Source organism: Entelurus aequoreus, linkage group LG14 (genome assembly GCF_033978785.1).
Source record: "Entelurus aequoreus isolate RoL-2023_Sb linkage group LG14, RoL_Eaeq_v1.1, whole genome shotgun sequence".
Taxonomy (NCBI): Eukaryota; Metazoa; Chordata; class Actinopteri; order Syngnathiformes; family Syngnathidae; genus Entelurus; species Entelurus aequoreus.
The window spans coordinates 37,165,403-37,187,094 of NC_084744.1; the positions used below are offsets into that span (position 1 = coordinate 37,165,403).

At 39.5% G+C, this 21,692-nt stretch overlaps 1 protein-coding gene across 1 annotated transcript; it reads left to right on the top strand.

The window, feature by feature from the left end:
• Positions 1 to 95: 95 nt before the first annotated feature.
• rev1 (REV1 DNA directed polymerase) lies at positions 96 to 20,845 on the top strand. The gene is made up of 22 exons (XM_062069779.1): positions 96 to 542; positions 2,479 to 2,554; positions 2,738 to 2,867; positions 2,984 to 3,152; positions 3,227 to 3,589; positions 4,974 to 5,677; positions 5,755 to 5,847; positions 9,703 to 9,819; positions 9,914 to 10,022; positions 10,095 to 10,223; positions 12,228 to 12,382; positions 12,478 to 12,597; positions 12,681 to 12,901; positions 13,043 to 13,215; positions 13,885 to 14,114; positions 14,188 to 14,363; positions 14,434 to 14,685; positions 15,428 to 15,527; positions 16,415 to 16,617; positions 16,680 to 16,830; positions 18,419 to 18,521; positions 19,786 to 20,845. Exons 2-22 carry the CDS (start codon positions 2,489 to 2,491, stop codon positions 19,895 to 19,897), a joined length of 3,876 nt encoding a protein of 1,291 aa, XP_061925763.1. The 5' UTR covers positions 96 to 542; positions 2,479 to 2,488; the 3' UTR covers positions 19,898 to 20,845.
• The last annotated feature ends 847 nt before the right edge of the window (positions 20,846 to 21,692 follow it).

Consider the following 21,692-nt stretch of genomic DNA (forward strand, 5'->3'; position numbering starts at 1 on the left):
TGTCCTCGGCGCCAGCAAGAGTCAATTCAGGTAAATAGGCGACGAGTTTAGTCAAGTTAGCCAAAAACTGCAGGATTAAACGACTTCCGGTTTTCTCGACAAGAAAATTATCGCACATAGCGCCTTACAAACATCACTTAGGTGATTTTTAACCTTCAAACTTTTAAAAAGTAGTTCCTAGCCCTGTTTTTAGACGTCTTTTTGGCTGCTCTTCTTAACCAATTTGCCCACTGAGTGTTTTGTTCTGAAAGGTCACCAGAAGTGTCGCGTGTATTGCGCTTAGCCATTGACACCGACATGATGGAAAGAAAAAAAAGGCTCTCAGAAGCGAAACCGTAATAATGGAGAGCTGAAGGATGTGGGAAACGTGTTGTGGGGACACCATGATTGAATAGGTCTGTCATGTCAACGGAAGTGGACTAAGACGGTCGACAAAGACGGACAACGTGTTGGAAAGATTCTTTTTTTGGGGGCGGGGGGGGCAAGCTTATGTGGGAAGGGAAGTCTGTGGCTAACAACAACCTCATCTGACAGCACAAAAGGTAAACGACAGACGCACTCCGTCTTGTGACACACAAACAATTGTGTGCAAAGACAACGTGACACCAGTCTGGTGTGTGGCTAATGCTGTTAGCCGTTAGCTTCCCCATGCTCTTAAAAAACATCATGCTGTGAACTGACGTGAACTCAAGCTAACTATCGTCCCGCGCTACAGGCTAATGTTAGCTAACAGCGTGAGCGAGATTTCTGCTTCAGCTTCAACTAAATAAGTTGTCGTTAGCCGTGGACATGCCCAGACATGCCTCCCCAGTACATATTTGGTGAATATATCGCAGTGTAATGACTCGTCGCGGCAGCGTTGCTAACAACAAACATACGCATGTCACGTGTCATGCTATTTAGCGTGGTCGTATTATTATTATTCGAGCTGTCCCGACTCGTGACTCATCCGGGTTAATGATCCGAGACTGAATCCCGAGTCGGGAATCATAGGGATCCATGAACACTGTTCGTTCGAGTCCTCTACTTGGCTGTGGCTGAGTGTTTAAAAGTGGGGGTTAGCAGACCCCTAGAAAGACCCATGAGTCGGATGATTGTGTTGAACTGATTCACCCACTGGAGTCAGCAGACTCATTGTCAACCCTGCACACTCAAAATGATTCGACTGAATTGAGTCACCGACTCAAGTCAGTGGAATCATTGCAGACACAGGTGATTCATTTGAGTTGGTTCGGGGACTCAACTGACTTGAGCAAACTTTTTCCACACACGCACATTGGAAAATGAAAGCCATTTTGATATTTTTCATTTTCAAAACAAATATAATATTTTAACTGTTCGGGCCCCCCTCGATTTGGGTGAATGCCACATCAATATGGAATGCACTCCCAACAGGTGTAAAAGAAAGGGCATCTCTATCCTCCTTCAAAACCGCACTAAAAGAGCACCTCCAGGCAACTTCAACCCTAAACTAACACCCTCCCTTCCTCATCATACCTCTTCGGATTGTAAATAATCAAATGTAAATAATCAAATGTAGACACTTTTTCTTATAATTTCTGATCTCTCTCTCTGTGTCCACTACTTGCTGTACATATCCTACCAAGTCAGTCCTACACTGTTCCAATGTCCATTTCTCTGATGATGCAATTGTTGATGACTTAAGTGTTGATACCAACCAAACCTAAATACCCCCCACCCCCTCCATATCCCACACCCCGGATTGTAAATAATGTAAATAATTAAATGTATATACTCTGATGTTTATCTTGTGTGATGACTGTATTATGAAAATAGTATATCTCTGTATCATGGATCAATTTAAGTGGACCCTGACTTAAAGAAGTTGAAAAACTTATTCGGGTGTTACCATTTAGTGGTCAATTGTACGGAATATGTACTTCACTGTGCAATCTACTAATAAAAGTTTCAATCAATCAAAAAAAAGAATGTGAAAGGTTCCAGTAAATACATTTTTCTCTAGAGACTCAAAGCTCCTTACATTGTTACACCCATTATCTACATTTTGAAGCTACATTCAAACCAGTTTGCACTTCGGTGAAGTGTCTTGTTCAAGGACACATTGGCAGTAACTAGGATGGCAGAAACTGGATTCGAACAAGGAACCCTCAAGGTTCTGCCGCTGCTCATTACATTGCACATTTTTGCTCTTTCATTCCACTTTATGTTTTTTTTGTAATAGTATTTTTAAAATGTGCCGCGGGCAATTCAAAAATGAGCACTTTAGACACCTCTGGACTCAAGTGAATTGGATCACTTCAGTGTAGCTCAGATTAACCAGAGTCCATAAAATGTACCCAATTTGCTAGCAATAATCATCATTCAATGTTTTGTTTGTAGTATTGTTACTTTTTCGGCAGTATAAATGGAGCGCTACTTGTGTGTTGCTTCTCACTGCTATTATTTTTAACCTTTGAAAGGCAGTTGACTGTAATAATCTCTCTTTTGTGCTTCAAGGTAGCTCAGTATGAGTCGAGATGTATGGACCAAGAAGAAAGCAAATGCCAGTGGGGACAATGGTTGGGCTGAGAGTGTGAGTATGTTTGGAGTTACACTTAATTAGGGCTTTACAGACCGCCTGTACAATTAATACATGTTGTATGGGGGTGACAGTTTGACCCTGGAACAGATTAATTCATATTATTTCCTATGGAAAACAACTTGGAAGTCACAAAGTCGTCTTTTCTATTCTCTCTGGTCTCCGTCTTGTTTGCAGGGTGGTTACATGGGTGCCAAGGTGTCCAAATTGGACGATCAGTTCAAGAGTGACGCCCCTCGAGAGAAACAAAAGGGAGGCTCGACCAACATTTTCACCGGGGTGGCCATATATGTCAACGGATATACAGGTGCTATTCTCCAATCTTCTCAGTAAAATACGATGTGGTCATCTACCACCACTGTGCATTTCCAGTTTTTAAAGTGATATTTGAGCTTAACAAGGGTTTTTTGTGTGTGAGGGCAGAACCAAGTGCAAATGAGCTCCGTAGACTGATGATGCTTCACGGCGGACAGTTCCACGTCTATTATTCTCGATCCAAGACCACCCATATCATTGCCAATAATTTGCCAAATAGCAAAATTCAGGAGCTGAAAGGGGAAAAGGTCATTAAGCCCAACTGGATCACAGACAGGTGGGTTCAGTCAGACTAGAATGTGTGATTATTAACGAATGTGGGAAAATAACAGTGTGTATTGTTTGAATCAGCATCAAAGCTGGGTGCCGGCTCCCTTACTTGCACTACCAACTGTATGCTAAACACAAGGGTTCACTATTCCCTGGAATAAAGCTGCATCAGACCTCAGAGAACGCTGGATCCATCCACTGCACTGTTCCCAACCAGGACAACTCGACACTCAGCAGCAAACAACAAGGCTCCCAACTTGAATTCCACCAGAATAACCCCTCACTTCAACCGTCCTCAGCATTCGTGAATCCTAAGCTCAGCCCGCATTCGCTCCCCAACCAAAGCCCATTTAAGCATCCGCCAAGAGCAGATCAACTTGGACCTCAGACCAATGCATCCTGCAATACGCACCAGAGTAGACACAAGGAAGTGGAATTGAGAGTGTGAGTATATCCTTCCTTTAAAGTCAACATTGTCTGTTTTTTTTATTTGAGTATTACTGCTTGTTGCTGGGGAGCTCTTATTGACCTTCCTCAAATAGTGACCTCAACTCAAGACTTAAACATTAGACAAACTTTATTTATCCCCAAAGGACATTTTTTGACACAGTAGCTCATACAAGAAAAAAGCATCTCTAATCACTCTCAAAACTAGAAAAGATGTATAAATAAAATAAAATGTACTAAACAACAACAACAATACAAACGCGATAAAAATAAACAATACCAGTTATACAAAAGTGATAAATATACCGGTAATAAGAAAATCTAAGATATAATTGGATGATTATGTTTAGGGCTGCAACAACTAATCGATTAAATCGATTAAAATCGATTATAAAAATAGTTGGCGATTAATTTAGTCATCGATTCGTTGGATCTATGCTATGCGCATGCGCAGAGGCAATTTTTTATTTATTTGTATTTTTTTTATTTTTTTTAAAATAAACCTTTATTTATTAACTGCAACATGTACAAACAGCTGAGAAAAAATAATCAAAATAAGTATGGTGCCAGTATGCTGTTTTTTTTCAATAAAATACTGGAAAGGATAGAAATTTAGTTTGTCTCTTTTACCCGATTATTAATCGATTAATTGAAGTAATAATCAACAGATGAATCGATTATCAAATTAATCGTTAGTTGCAGCCCTAATTATGTTTAGTAATATCAAATCATGCCGTATTCTTATATTTAATGGTATTAAAAAATATTAAATTAATAAATATATTTGTTGTGGGGTTATCCAATATTATATAATACAATAATATAAGCTATGTACTGTTATAATAGTAATGAACATATTTAAATATATTATTTTCTCAATTACTATTGTCTATTTGTATTTCAGAAAATATAAGATTGTAAGTGTATATATAATTTGAAGACTATTGTTTTTATTTGATAGAATTTTAAAAATATATTTATATATTATCTATTTAATAATATTTATATTTTTTTATAATTTATATTTACTTGTCATTAATTATCTGCAGAGGAAAAATGGCTAAACATTTTTTTTTAGATTTTTCCCAAATATAACATCACATTGTACAAACAAAGGCCTCTAATAAATGCAGTATGTCTAGCAAACACTTGGTGGTCCTCACAGTTCACACACTTAACAGTAATTAAATGCCTTTGGCCACTATTTGGTACAACTTGTTTAAAGAACAACCTTTTTGGAACACATCATTTAATCAATTGTAGCTTCTTTTTTTGCTTCCCCTTTAGTCAATTTAATAAATATAGTCCTGTGTGACTGTACCATTTAAACTGGGTGTAAGTTAAATCCTCCTCTTAGTACTATATTCAAATGTCTTTTCAGAAATGGATCATTGCAGACCTCAGCAGGCGTAATGCCAGACTGCATTAAAGCTCCTTCGCACCTCACCAATGGACACGCTCATCTTTGTAATGGTGCCTTAAAGTCAAAGGACCCTGATACAGACAAATCATCTCTCGGCCTGACTGAATGCAGCATCCTGATGCCCGAAAATAAACCCTCCAGGACCAAACCAGACCCCTATGAGTTCCCCAGCAGTCCTCCAAAGCAATCGGACCTGTCGTCTGCCTGTCTCGAGGACTCGGGTTCAAAAGACGAAAAGAAGCTTAAACCACCCCTGTCCACTGAAAGCCAGAGACTCTTACAGCACACCTCCTGTCAAGTTGACACAAAAGTTGAAGAAATGTCTCATCCCCCCCCATCCTACCCACGCTCTCCTGTGCGTCTAAACGGAAGTCACCACAATGCCTTGTCATCCCACTCTGCCTCGGAAAGCAACTCGACTGTCCAACCTCATCCCAAGACGCAGCAGTCCGAGTCGTCGGCTCAGCTGTCGGCGCAGACGGGTGGCTTGATCTCTGAGTTCTACGCCCACTCACGTTTACACCAGATCTCCACATGGAGGACCGGCTTCTCGGAGTATGTGAACGAATTGCACAGCAAGCGAAAAGCCTCGAGCGGTTACTCCTTTCCCGGGAAAGAACGACTTCGGAAGTTGTCGTCACAGTGTGCTCTTCAAAGCCAAGGTAGGAGAATCACCCACATGTTTTTGTTACACTTAATACTTGCAAAAACATATTGTAATAATTTTTTTTGACGTCAGGTACACATTTCGGTATTAAATCCTGCATTCTTCACGTGGACATGGATTGTTTCTTTGTGTCTGTCGGGATTCGACATCGGCCGGAACTCAAAGGTGAGGCCTCATTAGGTAATACTGGACTAGCTAATGGACTTAAATAAAACAACACTGTATGTTTTTACAAAGACACCATATTCATCTGCAGAATACTGTATAAGATGACTGAAATACGACAAGCCCCTTTTTCTTTATAAAGAACCGTTTTTTTGTTTTCAAGATAAGTGAAATAGAATATTTGGTGAATTTTATTTTATAAAAAATCATATCATATTCTGCTTCATTGTTTAACATTATCTTCAAATTAATAGAGGTAGGAATCTTTGGGCAAAATGTAATCCTATTCCAATACAGGGGTTGACGATTCGATTCAGAATCGATTCTCGATTCGACACGGTTCTGGATTCAAACCGATTATCGCAATATATTATTCAGTATGCAGTGCATCCGGAAAGTATTCACAGCGCTTTACTTCTTACAGCCTTATTACAAAATAGAATACGTTATATTTGTCGTCACAATTATACACACACAATACCCCATAATGACAATATGATAGTTTGTTTTCGAAATTTTAGCAAATGTATTAAAAAATGTAATCTAAGAAATCACATGTAATAAGTATTCACAGCTTCTGCTCAATACTTTGTTGATGCACCTTTGGCAGCAATTACAGCCTCAAATATTTTTGAATACGATGCCACAAGCTTGGCACACCTATCTTTGGGCAGTGTCACCCATTCCTCTACAGCATCTCTCATGCTCCATCCGGTTGGATCGGAAGCGTCGATGCACAGCCATTTTCAGATCTCTCCAGAGAAGTTCAATGGGATTCTAATCTGGGCCCTGGCTGAGCCACTCAATTACATTTACAGAGTTGTTGTGAAGTCATTCCTTTGATATCCTGGCTGTGTGCTCAGGGTTGTTGTCCTGCTGAAAGAGGAACTGTCGCCGCAGTTCAAGAGCCCTGTGGAGCAGGTTTTCATCCAGGATGTCTCTATACGTTGCTGAAATAATCTTTCCCTCTATCCTGAATAGTCTCCCAGTTCCTGGCACTGAAAAACATCCCCACAGCATGATGCTGCCACCACCATGCTTCACTGTAGGGATGGTATTGGCCTGGTGATGAGTGGTGCCGAGTTTCTTCCAAACATGACATCTGGTAACCTGACTCTCGCCAGATCCTTGTAGTTCGCTGAGCTCCACACAAGGATCTGGGCTCAAAGGAAATGCAAACTCTTTCAAGATAGCAAAAAATAATGAACCAATCAGGATCGCCGGGCGGGATTTCATAGATGTGACGTAGTGCCGAAGCGACTGTTAGATTCAAACAACAATGGCGGCACGCAGCGAGGAGACGTGTGCTGACATATTTTCTTTGCACAGACGACATCGATCGTCTACTGACATTGCTGCGTTGTTTCAGTAAAAGTTCTCAAACTTTTCGCTCTGTGGTTATCCAATATGTCGGCTGTTCTGTTTTGGATTTCCCAGCGTCGCTCTCATCAGCGTCACGGGTTGATTTCGATGTGGGTGGTTGAAGTAGCACGTCATTCAAGATAACGGGACAAGTGGTTTATCCAATCACATACAATTATTTTTTTACAAGGCCCCGCCTTCTGAAATACATCTCCTATTGAGAAGTCCTAGATCCTTGTGTGGAGCTCAGTAAACTACAGGGCCCTGGCGAGAGTCAGGTTAGACAGCTGGCATTCACGCCAAATAATTCAATCTTTGTCTCATCAGACCAGAGAATTTTGTTTCTCATGGTCTGAGATTCTGTCAGGTGCATTTTTGGCTAACTTTTACGAAAACTGGCTTCTGCCTGGCCACTCGACGATACAGGCCTGATTGGTGGATTGCTGCAGAGATGTTTGTCCTTCTGGAAGGTTCTTCTCTCTCCATAGAGGAATACTGTAACTCTGACAGAGTGACCTTCAGGTTCTTGGTCACCTCCCTTACTAGAGCTCTTCTCCCCCAATCGCTCAGTTTAGACAGCGGGCCAGCTTTAGGAAGAGTCTTGGTGGTTCCAAACTTCCTACATTTACAGATGATGGAGGCCACTCCGCTCATTGGGATCTTCAAGGCAGCAGATATTTTTCTGTACCCTTTCCCAGATTTATGCCTTGAGACAACCCTATCTCGGTGGACTACAGACAATTTCTTCGACTTCATTCTTGATTTGTGCTCTGCCGTGCACTGTTAAGTGTAGGACCTTTTTATATATAGAATTCTAAAAAATGAAATACAAATAAAAATCATATTGTCATTTTGGGGTATTGTGTGTAGAATTTTGAGGACAAAAATTAATTATTCCATTTTAAAATAAATATGTAACATAACAAAATGTGGAAAAAGTGAAGCGCTGTGAATACTTTCTGGATGCACTGTAATATTTTATAGTCAAACCTTTTCAAAACAGGTTACAAAACCTCCTTTTGATTGCTTAAATGTATTTATAATTTTTTTTAGCATCATTCATCATCCCTGTTTTATGCTAACAACCTTTTTAAGACACAATTTTTTCCTCCGTCGGATGCATTTTCTCAGGTGGTCTGGAGTGACTGGAAGAAATGAATAGCCCTGCAATATACTTTTAGTTGACTTGTCTGTATATCTCTGAAACCCAAATATTTATTTATTTGATATGGTCATAACAGTTACATTGGACAAATCAGATGCACTGCCTTAAGTGTTATAGAAAGAAAATGCTAATTTCCAACACCTGTCCACAAGAGGCTCCCAGGATACAAAATCTGTGGTACATTTTTACAAAATATACAATCAATCAGATTTACAATACCTCAATCAAGTGTACAACTCTTCTCTGATTTCTGCCACAGTTTCAGACGTCTTGTGAAAATGTTTACTGTGTGTCAGCTTGCAGTTTCAATTCAGTGAGGAAAAATTAGACTGTCCAAAAGAAGTTCTGAACTTAGGAACCATACTATCTGCAAGAGCCTTGAGGTCTGACAACCAGGCGACAGACCAGCAGTTGCACATGATAAGTTAGACCTTTAAAAAACAATTTCAGTGTGCTAAAATTTACCAAATTTTCTAATCTAAAAAGCTTGTTTCTTAATTACATCACAATGATGCAACCTCACAGATTTTCTGTCAAATACATTGATTGCCTGGGTGTAGAGGGATATGACTGGTTTCAGGGCTGTGGGTGAAGTTTGCGACAATGAGGTTAGACAAGAGGAGAAATTATAGAATATCATTGCGTGTAAATAAAACAGAGCAGCTTGATGAGACAATTCTTGTCTAACAAAACATAAGCAGTTCAAATTTGACTTGATCTTTTTGCACACACTTTTTTGACCAGGGTTTGGAACTTTAGATTATTGTCATTGTTTTCTTACCTTACTTAGAGCTTCTGTCAACTGCTTCCAGCTAGAGTGCAATTCTTTGCAGGCACATGAATGACTGTGTCTCTGGATAGAGCTGGCAGTTGACACTCTGGCAACAGTTGGGAAGGTCATTTATATACATTGCAAACAACAATGGCCCTAATACAGAGTCTTGTGGCACTCCCATGTCATTAGAGCAAAGACTAGATTTAACATCATTGACCTTAACACATTGCTGCCTGTCCTCGGAATACATTTTGAACCATTGTTGGTTGGAAAACTTGCCTTTTATAGGCGGTCTTGTAAGGAAAAAATACTGTCTTATATTTGTATCAGTACAGTAATAATTTGATTGACACTGTCAGAAAGGTAATACATTAATGTTACGGTAGACAGTTTTTTATGTACAATAGCTGAATTGTAAACAGTAAAGTAATTGAAATATTCGAAACGCTTCGTATTGTCTGGTGATTGAAAGTGTTCAAGTAAAATTGTGAGACACTACAATGCATACAAATGTAGTTATCTTTTTTATGTTTTTGTTTTGTTTTCCTCACAGATAAGCCTGTCGCAGTTACTAGTAACCGTGGACATGCGCGTGTGCCATTAAGACCAGGGGCCAACCCACAGCTGGAGCAGCAATACTACCAGAGGAAACACTGTGGGGCTCAACCTGGTGAGCCTTGCTTTTTACATGTGTGCAAACATCACCCTTAAGACATAGGCGGTCACTTAAAATAAGAAATTTAAAATCTTGTTTTGCCTCTCAGGTAAGGAATCAGACTATGTACATGGTGCTGCTCCACAACATACTAATGGAGTAGACAAGGATGCTGCTCTTTCCATGGCAGAGATTGCATCCTGTAGCTACGCTGCAAGGTATCCTTGACGCACTCAATACACCATTGTGTCTCCAAACAACATTCACATACTGACGACTTTTTGTTTCAGGCAAGCAGGTGTGAGAAACGGGATGTTTTTCGGCAAAGCCAAACAGCTGTGTCCCACTCTACAGTCTGTGCCGTACGACTTTGACGCTTACAAGGAAGTGGCCCTCACAATGTATGAGACGTTAGCTGGGTAAGATAAGCAGCCTTGTCTATTCATGCTCTCATTTAGAAGACTTTACATTTTCGAAATTTAAACATGTTTTATTTTGGTATAAAAGGCTTAAACATTTTTGGATTGTTACTGCTTAATAGTTTGGCGGTTGAATGCAACAATTGTGTTAGTTTTTTAACTCTCTACTGAAGGTATATTCAACCAAATTGTTTTGGGGGAACTTTTAAATTTTTTTGCCGTACTAGAATAAAGTGTAATTATACATCCACTACAGTAGGTGACAGTGGCACTCTCATTGTCAGAGTGTGTACAGTGAGTTTTAGCTTTTTGGTGTAGGGTGGGGTTGGCTACCTGCTCTTTAGCGCCGCCATAGTGGCTCCCCTGGAGCTTTTTAAAAAAGGAAGAAAATGGAAAAAGATGAGGGAATAAATATATTTTTTGTTTTAATATGGCAAACATGACACAAACCTTCCTAATTGTTACAAATCCCACTGTTTATATTAAACATGCTTCACTAATAAGAGTATTTAGCAAGCGCTGTTTTGTCCTGCTAATTTTGGCGGTCCTTGAACTCACTGTAGTTTGTTTACATGTACAACTTTCTCCGATGCTGCCACATAAAGTTGTGTTTTATGCTTCTCTTTCTTTATCTCATTTTGTCCACCAAACGTGCTGTGTGTGAATGCACAAAGGGGGCTTTGTTGATGTTATTGCCTTGCTGAAGTGCTAATTAGGCATATTTGGTCAGTGCATGACTGCAAATTAACTGATGCTAACATGCTATTTCGGCTAGCTGTATGTACATATTGCATCATTATGCCTTGTTTGTAGGTATATTTGAGCTAATTTATTTTCCTTTACTTTTGTCCTTTGTGTATTTAATTTACATTTGAATGTCTCATGACACCATCTGCATTTCTGATAGTTGTGTGTGTGCCATTATAGACCACTGCAAACGTTACTAAGCTTGCAGAGATTGTAATAAATCCATTAGATGAGACAGCCTGCCGTTTCCTTTAGAACACACACATCTATACCTTTTGGCCATTCTAAGCCAGTCATTTCCAGGAGTTACCTCACCCTCTGAGAAGCCTCCGTTTCACTAATTATTTCCAATGTTGTAAAAATGTGTAGAATAAATATTACATTTTAACATTTCTGTCAATGAAGATTTGCGACAGCCTTCATTATAACACTTATATAAGGCTTTTGATTTTTTGCGGCTCCAGACAGATTGTAATTTTGTATTGTTGGTCCAATATAACTCTTTCAACATTTTGGGTTGTCGAGAGGAACTCCTCAGTTATGTAAATCACAAGTTTGGACCAAGTGTTCTATGTTTGCTAGCAAGGTTAAATGTCAATAAATAGGTTTGCAAATGTGTTTACAGTTACCCAAATTCCTCTACACAACAGGAGCACTCTAGTGTTTTTAGAAATTTGCTGCAAAAGTGTTGTCTCCCATGTTTTGAACTGAACTCAGGGTCCGGTATGGTCATGGCAGGTCCGATTTGGCCCCCGGGGCAGCCAGTTGAATAGTTCTGCCTCACAGTATACTAGCATATTGCAGTCGCTTCATTTGTGATACAATATAAATATTTTGAGTGTCTACTGTATTAGGTATTAGTGGAATAAAACAATTAAAAAGATTAGGTGACAGGAACATTAACTTTGACAAACTGTCACTTTTATTGTTTATGTAAATAATTACATTCCATTTATTGTTAAAATATTTGTTTGTTTTAAGTACAGAGTACAGACAGCAGAAAAAGATCAATAAATTTGTTTTCCCCCAAAGATATTTATATTTCACTAGTAATCTGTAAATAATGGATCATTTAAACCTAAATGCTTAGCAAAAAAATCAACCAAACAGTTATGTTAGTCAACAAATCAATTGTGCCTCTGCTGGTCAAAGCCTGGTTGTACACTTAATTCTACACAACCAACAAAATCCTGAGCGGTCAAAGAATTAATTGATTTTTTTATTATATATTACTACTGTCATCTTGTTGTTTTGCAGTTACACTCACGACATTGAAGCTCTGAGCTGTGACGAAGTGTTATTAGACGCCTCTGCTCTGGTAGCAGAGTTGGGTATTAACCCAGAAGATCTGGCCAAAGCCATCAGAGCGGACATTAAGGAAAAGACAGGATGCTGTGCTTCCGTTGGCATGGGTTAGTATTAGAAGATCATCTTGTGTAGCGTAAAATACACTAATTAAACTGGGGTTTTTGGTTCTAAGTATAGTTTGACTTTCTATCGTCTTTAGGGCCCAACATCCTATTGGCTCGGCTTTCGACACGTAAAGCCAAGCCAGACGGGCAGTATTTCTTGAGGTCCGAGGAAGTGGACGATTTCATCAGGGACCTGCCAGTGACCAGCTTGCCAGGTTGATACAGCACCACCTGCTGGTTGAAAATAATGCCTATACTAAATGCTTCATGACTTTTTTTTTTTTTTAATTCTTTCCAGGAGTCGGGCCTGCTATGGGCAGAAAGCTGGCTGCTATCGGTGTGAAGTCATGCGGGGAGCTCCGACAGGTGTCCTTAAGTCAACTGCGGAAGAAGTTTGGGCCGCGCTCGGGACAAACGCTGTTCCGCTTCTGCAGGGGTCTCGATGACCGCCCCGTCCGCTACGAGAAGGAGCGGAAGTCGGTGTCTGCGGAGATGAATTACAACATACGCTTTAAAAAGGTAAGACCAACCCTCACTGGAGACTTTAATAAGATCCAATACAATCCCTTTTTAAAGATTAATTCACAGATTGATATTCATTTACTATGTTCAGTATTGGTTTTCCCACCCTAGTCTTCTCCTAATGTATATATCTACTAGATTGATGAGGCAGAAAGTTTCCTGTCCAACTTGTCCATGGAGGTGCAAAGACGTCTTCAAGAAGCTGGACTGAAAGGACGCAGAGTGACCCTCAAGATCATGGTCCGCAAGGAGGGCGCACCACAGGAGTCGGCAAAATACGGTGGCCATGGCATATGTGACAACTTTGCCAAGTAAGAGTTTCTTAAATATTCCTCATATGGTGGTCGGTGGTGTTTATTTACTTCTGCAGAGAGGACCGTGTGTCGGAAAGTGTCTGACTTCTGGCCAGAACCTCTTCTGTTCTGCTCTGTGATTGGCCAGTCTTTATGTACAGTCAAGTAAAAAAAAATAGGACATCACATGGAGTGTAAATTACATTAAAATGCTTTAGAAGACACGCTAGCATACTGTACATGTAATTACGTTCATTTGACAAATAGTCAATGACTATAGGCTCCAGCTCCCCAGGACCCCGAGAGGGATAAGGGGTAGAAAATGGATACACGCATGGATGAACTATAGAAAAGTAGTTGTCTAGTCCCGCTACTACCCTTCTTACAACTTCTTGCTTAATGGCGGTCATCTTCTTCCACCAATCTTGCTCAAATTTTACACACAAAAGATGTGTGGAAAATGTTGTGATGATTTGGCTTAACACCATAAAGTTACCATGGATGTTGTAGAGTGTGATGAGCAATGTGAGGAATTATGACGTTTTACTAACTAGTAGTACAGCACAAGTGTGTTGCCTGTAGGAGTGCACGTTTTGACTAATTCTCACCTTTTTTTGTGCAGTAGTTGATGGTGCATCCTAATTTTTTTCATATGGTCGTATTATTCATGTCCCATCTTTTATTCAGGACTGTGATGCTAGCCCAGTGCACTGATAGTGGCCAGCTGATTGCAGCCACTGTCATCAAGATGTTCCACACTATGAAGCTACCGGTGCAGGACCTCCGTGGTGTCGGCATCCAGGTGCAGCTGCTTGAGGGTAATCACTCTGTTCCTAACAACGCCAACGGTCTAAGGACGCGCTCCATCAAAGACATGTTGCTCGGCCAGGCTTCATCAAGCAGTAGCAGCACCAGAGGTTTGTGCCTTTTGGTGTTTTGAGTTTTTACATTTTATACACAATGACAATAAGATAAATATCCATGTCACAGAGGCGGGTGAGGACAACAGACAGGAAGAGATATTACCCGTCAGAGGTGCATCCCCCAGTCCTGGGTCCCTGTCCCCAGTCCCAGGAACAAGCAAAGACCATCAACCTTGCAGACGAACACCAAAACATCCCAGAACACGCCTCAACTTCAGCATTGAAATTCCCTCTCCTTCACAGGTATCAATTAATCAGACCTGTATAAGAAGTATTTGTTCTATTTACGCTGCGTTTCTATGGACAATCCAAGGTGGATCGATCCGTGTTGGAAGCCCTGCCTGCTGAGCTGAGAGCACAAGTGGAGCAATCGTGGCAAACAAACAACCGCTGTGCACCCAGTTCACAACCACCGAGTTCTCAGTCACGCTCTGTCTCCACTCTTCATCCACCTGCTGCTATTGTACCTACACTGAACAAACCACCTGCTGGAGCTTTGGTGCTACAGATTCAAAACGACCCTGACAGTCTCGGAATTGTTTTGGAGCTGCCCAGCTACTCCCAGGTACTTTCATAATTACCTGATAGTGTAAAAAGTATGAATAAAGTAGTGAGGCATTCCAATATACCAGGGATATTCAACTAAATCATAAGGACTCGGGAGCCTGACTTATCCCTTCACTGTTTGTCTTACAGTATTTTGTATATTCCGGATAACCAACATCCTCTAAAGTAGATGTTGGATTTTGGTCTATTTATTTGTCAGAGTTACAGGGGCACTCTGCTTTTTTAAAGGAGCTTCTGCAAAAAAACTAGCCAAAGATCATCACTATGAACACTCTTGTTTCTTTCAAGAAATTGCTGCAAAAATGTTAGTCACAAGCTTTTTGAATTGAACTCACGGGCCACGAGTTGATTAGCCAAAATGATGAAAAAGAGAGGACCTAAAATGGAACCTTGAGGAACACTACTAGTATAACTAAATAAGTTGAACAAATGACTGCAGACTGCATCTGAAGTACATGAGCTACCTTAGTTACAAAAAATGCAACTGCCAAAACGGAGAGGACTTAAAGGGGTGCCTTGAGGATTGTCTCAGTTATGTAAATCACAAGTTCGGACCCGGTGTTAAAATGTCAATGCAAGCATCTGCCACTGTGTTTACAGTGGTCCAAGTTCCTCCATACAACAGGAGCACTCCAGTGTTTTTAGGAATTTGCTGAAAAAATGTTTGTTTTGAATAGCCCTTCAATATACATTTAACTGCTTGTAAAGAAGAATATCTGTTCGCTCATCTCTGACTGCAGGTCGACCCAGAAGTGTTTGCCGCCCTTCCCAAAGAGCTCCAGGAGGAACTCAAGTCGGCCTACAACCGTGTTACAAATAACCAGCCTCAGACAGAAATGTGTAAGTAAAACGGAGAGGTTTTCAGAGGGGTGAGATGTGTATCATGGAAATAACTGCCTTAGAGTGGCCAAAGGTATGGGGTAGGGGGGTTCGAAGGATACTGCAGGTTGTCTCCTGTTTATCAGGCATGTGAAATGTCCGCGAAAACGTGAAAATCTGCAATTTTAAACATTTATTTTCAAATAAATCTAAAGGTAAAATATAGTGTACAATTACACCCAATTGCAGGAAATGTAGTCCTGATTTTTAAAAATGTATTTTGTGGCTTGCGAGGCAGTACGTAGTGCCGATAAAAATGTTCCTTTTTTTTCGTCAGCTTTCTTCTTTTTTTCCTCAAAGGGTGCTCACATGCATGGTTAATGGGTTTATTTACAAAGCTGTGAGAAGTATGCTGTAGTCTGTAACAACATGGCATATTGATAACGATCAGTAATGTAACACCATGTTACACACAAACAAAGTGTTATGAGACTTACAAATATGAAAAATGCAGTCAGCCTGACCAGCACCAACCAGCCCAAAGTTATGCACCCGTCAAATATTCATATATAGCCCTTCACACAAGATAATAACATTATTAAAGCTCGACCTTTGTGCATTTGCGCATATTATTAACATTGGGTAAACTAGGATAAGTCAAAAAAGGAGTCATTCTGTAGCAGCGTTGGAGAGAGTTGTACAAGTAAATCAATACAGTGCGTTCAAAGAACGCTAAACAGAGTAGAACACTACAACGCCCGCCAGAACGCTCCATCAGTGAAGCATAAAAACCCAAAACTAAATAGTGGGCTATCTAACCATAACACTACATTTTTATTTTGCAGACACCATGCATTCTTGTTTTTTCACTCCCTCCTATTGACTTTGTTTCTCTCATTTTTCTACAGTGGAGCAGAAGAATGCACTTTTGCAGCTAAAGCAGCCTGGCGGAGGTGGCGTCGGACGACTGAAGCGGCGCTACAAGAGAAAGAATGCAATAAGCCCCGCCAAAAAGGGACCATCCCCTCAAAAAAAGTACCGCCCAGCAAACAGCCCTGCCAAAACTGCTCCGCCTTTTACTAAACTAAAGGAACCCGTACATGTCCTAAAGGTGGGTTCTGAATGACAAACATTTTTGTGCAGATTGGAAACATAACGTGAACATTTCCACAGACAGAGAACGGTCCGTCCATGTCGTCTTCAAAGCAGGACACCTCAGAGTCTTTGCCAAATTCCATCTGTCGCCCGACTCCAGCGCTTGCCGGAGCCTCTGAGCTGCCTGATATTAAAACACTCTTACGGGAATGGGTGACCACCATGACAGGTAGAAACTTTTTTATATACATATCTGAGGTCAAGTGAAGTGGAACCTTGATTTAATAACTTAATTTGTTCTTGAACAGGGTTTGTAAATTAAAGGTTAGTCGAGGTTTGTACACTTTGATCACAATATAAATTGCTATACAGTACTGTATATTAAACAAACATAACAAGGAGGTGATGAATCACTTTTCTATGTAATAACAAGCCAAAACAAAACCAACAACAAGCTGAACTGTCCCTTTGGTGCCCTCACAAACGATCAGAAAGAACAAAAATCCTTAACTTTAAAAACCATACTGCAGCAATAATAAACATTTTAAAAAGTAAAATCCACTTACAGTTCATTAACATCGGCAAAGAGCAGCTCACAAGAAGAGAGAAAGGAGCAGACAGAGGGGTAGAAGGGCGGGGGGAGGGGCCATGTGTGTTTGTGCTCATGAAAGAGGCGCTGCTGAACAAGTGGTAGTCTTCTCTACTGTGAAATAAGTTGGCTTTGGCATATTTTTCCAGAAAAGTCAGTTAACAATAATAATTAAAAACTTGTTGTAAGAAGCCGGCTTCCTCAATCTCTTCAATATGAGCAAGCACATAATGGCTGCCAGCGGGACACAAAATAAATGAAGCGTTCGTACACAGAGACATGGTTTGCACACAGAGGCATTTGTGGTGTGATCAAAGGTTCGCAAATAGAGGGGTTTGTGAATGGAGGTTCCACTTTACCATATATTTACAAAAAATAATAAGTCATCAAAAAAATATTCTATCTCAGTGGCAAACTGTCACCATCATGAGTCATTTATCAACCGTACATACAGCGATTTACCTGTAAAAATAAGTAAACTAGAATTAACTCAAACACTCACGTCTTCACCTTAAAGACCAACCACAAATGTCAGCGGCATTAGTGCAGCTCACTCGTTTCACTTTAGGGCAGGTGTAAAGTTAAGTGCTGGTCATTTTAAAACATAAGAATAAAAACCGTCTTAACCTAAATAGAAAAAATATAAATACATGAGGTAAAAGTTAGCCATGTAAGTGCACCTCTCAAAGCTCACTTTTTAACAATTCTAACAGTCATTCAAGTGTAAAAAGAAGTTAACCACTGTCAGTATTAAAAACTACAGAAACAATAAAACCGTCAAGTCTTAATTTGAAAGGCAAACCACAAATGCGCAATGTGAAGGTTAGCCACATTATCTCACTGCATCCCACTTTTAAATATTCCTAACTGCCATACAAGTGTAAAAAGAAGTGAGCCACTGTCACTTTTAAAACGTAAAAGCAATAAAACTTCCTTTCTAACCGTAAAGAAAACCACAAAGGCAAAATGTTAATGTTGTGTCAGTGCACCGCACAAATTTCACTTCTTTTCAAATTCTAAACTTTCACGTTCTTCTTCTATTAGCACCCATTGCTTAGAGCAGTCTCGCTTTTAGAATAAAAAATCCAAAGCAGGACAAGGATTTTAACTATGTGCCATTTTTGGTCAAATTATACAACTTTGTGTTTGATTTCAGAGGTTCCACTGTTAGCCCAATTAGGTTGATGGTGTTGGATGGTTAAAATAATGTATTGATTTCATGTTCCAGACCCAATGGAGGAGGACATCCTGCAGGTTGTGAAATATTGCACTGATCTTATTGAGGACAAAGATCTGGAGAAGCTGGATCTGATCATAAAATACATGAAAAGGTACTGTATGTTGCATTCTTAACCTCTTGTGCACTCCTCGGGCCGCAAACAGGCATTACATGTGTTTATGTGATATGATGGTTCAGTTTGAAGGCTAGCTGTCTGAAATTTCGTCTGAGAGTTTTTCCAAAAATGTTTTTCTTTATAAAATTGCATTATGTTTTTGATTGCAACGTTGTTAGAACAGGATATAAACATAACACATACATACTTTCTCTTAAGAACTCTTTCGGCCCAAATGACTTACATTATAATTGCCATTTTTAACAGATAGTAATCCTGGCATTACTATTACTGGCATATTGCACCTCCATGGAATATATTGTTTTCATGCAATTGCACTACTTACCCACCTGATGGCGCCAGAAAATAAAGTGCATATTTCTCAGCTTTGATGAGCTGTGATGCCATTAACTTTTTCATTAAATGCAATGAAAATGATCTTGCGCAGTTATATATAACATGACATATAACTATAAAAAACGTGTGTGAACTCAATGCACTCAATCAAATCCTGCCTGCTTTCTCCCTCATCCTAGCTCAGTAGACACTGTAAATATACTACTTGTCTTCTGTATCCAAATCAATATTGTCTTGAATTATTGACCTACTTAAGGCTGTAATTGCCAAAAAGAGAAGCACGGGAGAACAGGTGTTAGTGCGTGTGCCTCACAATACGAAGGTCCCGGGTTTTGTGTGGAGTTTGCATGTTCTCCCTGTGACGGCGTGGGTTTCCTCCAGGTACTCCTCCCACCTCCAAAGACATGCACCTGTGGATAGGTTGATTGGCAACACTAAATTGGCCCTACTGTGTGAATGTGAGTGTGAATGTTGTCTGTCTATCTGTGTTGGCCCTGGGATGAGGTGGTGACTTGTCCAGGGTGTACCCCGCCTTCCGCCCGAATGCAGCTGGGATAGGCTCCAGCACCCCCCACGTCCTCGATAGGGGAAATGGATGGATAGCCAAACCTCAAATAATCCACTCTGCAACCTTTTTTTTTTTAGAAATATTGCATTTTCCCCATTTTTAGAAAACGTTATTATTGACAAAAAAAGCCATCAAGAAATATATCCATGATCTGAAGATGTTAAAAGATTTCAAACATGGAAAGAAAAAAATATATCAATTTATTGCTGACTTATGAGCGGGTCACTTTTGGAGCCTAAGAGTCAGTGTGTATAGAGTATCTTAAGGTTACACAAGGGTTATTGCATAGTTCTTTTATTGAAATCCTGTCAGATCAAACATTTGTTGTGTTTGCAGGCTCATGCAGCAGTCACTGGAATCCGTTTGGAGCATGGCCTTTGACTTTATCGTGGACAACGTGCAGGTGGTTGTGCAGCAAACTTACGGTAGCACCCTGAAGATAACATGAAGGATATACAGTACTTTTTTTCACCTTTTTCTACTTCTTACTACTTGGCTAACACAGGAATCGCAGCTCATTTCTTACATAGCATGAGTCAAGAGAAAGCTGCAAAAGCAATCGGGTGTGTTCAATCCGTTGGTGTGTACATGCAGCATTTTGTCTATGCTTTTTAAAGGCAAGTTGAATGGCAGAAATGTGCCTAAAAAGTGATCTACTTGGAATATTTTGCATGTTCATTTTTAACTATCTACACTTAAAATTTTTCATGTCCTCTCTATTTCAAAAAAATAATGACAGTCATGGTACAAACATTTTCTTTATGACGTCCCTAAAAAAAAGAAGCTTTTTAAAAAAAGTCTTTTTTATCATTTTTTATAATAAAGTGCCAAATGTCATTTGTAAAATATGTAAATACCGTTTTTAACGGATCTGATGTATGTAAAGGGTTAACCTCCTGTATTGTTTACATGTAGTAAATGCTTAGTAACTGTCTGAAAAACTGTGGACCTTTTTCAGAATTTGGAAAGAAAGCACTTGAGTTTAACTGTTGAAGATTGTTACTCTGCTTGTTAAACTGATCAATAAGCAGCCTATGCATTTTTGTGCTATGGAGTGAGACGAACCTCTTCAAGATGATGAGACATTTAATTACATATTTGGCCCACCATTAAAAATAAAAATCAAAGGTGACATGAAAAGTGATTTCACGATGCAGTGGATATTGTTGATTGACTCTGAATTAGATTTCAATATGCAAACCAAATCAGTCTCATTTTTTTTCAACTTGTTGACATGAATGTGTTTCAGAAGATCTTTTTCTCTTTTTGCTTTACTTCTGTTTGTGAAAGTCTGATCTTTATCTGTCTATTCTGGCTTATGTGCCTGATGACCTGAAGCTGTGAACGTTTTATAAAGCTTGTTAATAATAAACTGTAACTAATAATTGTGTTTGTGCAAGTCACTTCTTAAACAGTGATATGATGCAACTTAGACTACGTTTACACTGCAGGCCAAAGTGGCCCAAATCTGATTTTTTTTCTAAATCTGATTTTTTCCAGCTGACTGTTTACACTGCATGTAGAATGTGATCTTTATCAGACTCCAGTGTAAACGCACACAGGCCACACAGTTCAATAAACTGAAAAAAAGGAAGTTCACCGAATTCCGTAAATGAACCAGGAATTCGTTACTACTATAAATGATAAATAAATGATAAATGGGTTATACTTGTATAGCGCTTTTCTACCTCCAAGGTACTCAAAGCGCTTTGACAGTATTTCCACATTCACCCATTCACACACACATTCACAAATACGCCAGAGTGTCAATTCCCATCCTTCAACAATCGCTATTTATTCTGAATAAAAATATATGTTCATATATTCCATAGAGCCGATTATTGACACGTGATGCACCGAAAATCTGGCCGCTGAAAAAAGATTTTGCTCACCGAAACCGGATGTTGTGATGAAGTTTTTTTTTTTTTTATTGAACAATGAACATACCTATACAATGTAAAAACACATTGGGCACTTTCAATACACTACAATTCAATATATTTTATTCCAAAGTTGTACATCAGGATGAGCAATTTAAATAATAAATCAAAACAATTGTCATACAAACCACAACCTGTAAAAGAAAGTAAAATATTGTATTATTAATTTGAAATCATTAATCTAACGAGTAAATGTATGTTTCACTTTAAGATATCGACTTTTGTGTATAAAATGTTTGCTTGCAACATAATTTTGATAATGATATGTAGGTCGTTGTCTTTCATAAATATGCCAAATTCGAA

What these genes read in the sequence shown, in the direction of transcription:
- rev1 (XM_062069779.1), top strand. Translation starts at nt 2,489, where the DNA reads ATGAGTCGAGATGTATGGACCAAGAAGAAAGCAAATGCCAGTGGGGAC. An exon ending in AGCTGCCCAGCTACTCCCAG is followed by an intron (nt 14,686 to 15,427) that starts GTACTTTCATAA and finishes CTCTGACTGCAG; the next exon opens with GTCGACCCAGAAGTGTTTGC. An exon ending in ATCATAAAATACATGAAAAG is followed by an intron (nt 18,522 to 19,785) that starts GTACTGTATGTT and finishes TTGTGTTTGCAG; the next exon opens with GCTCATGCAGCAGTCACTGG.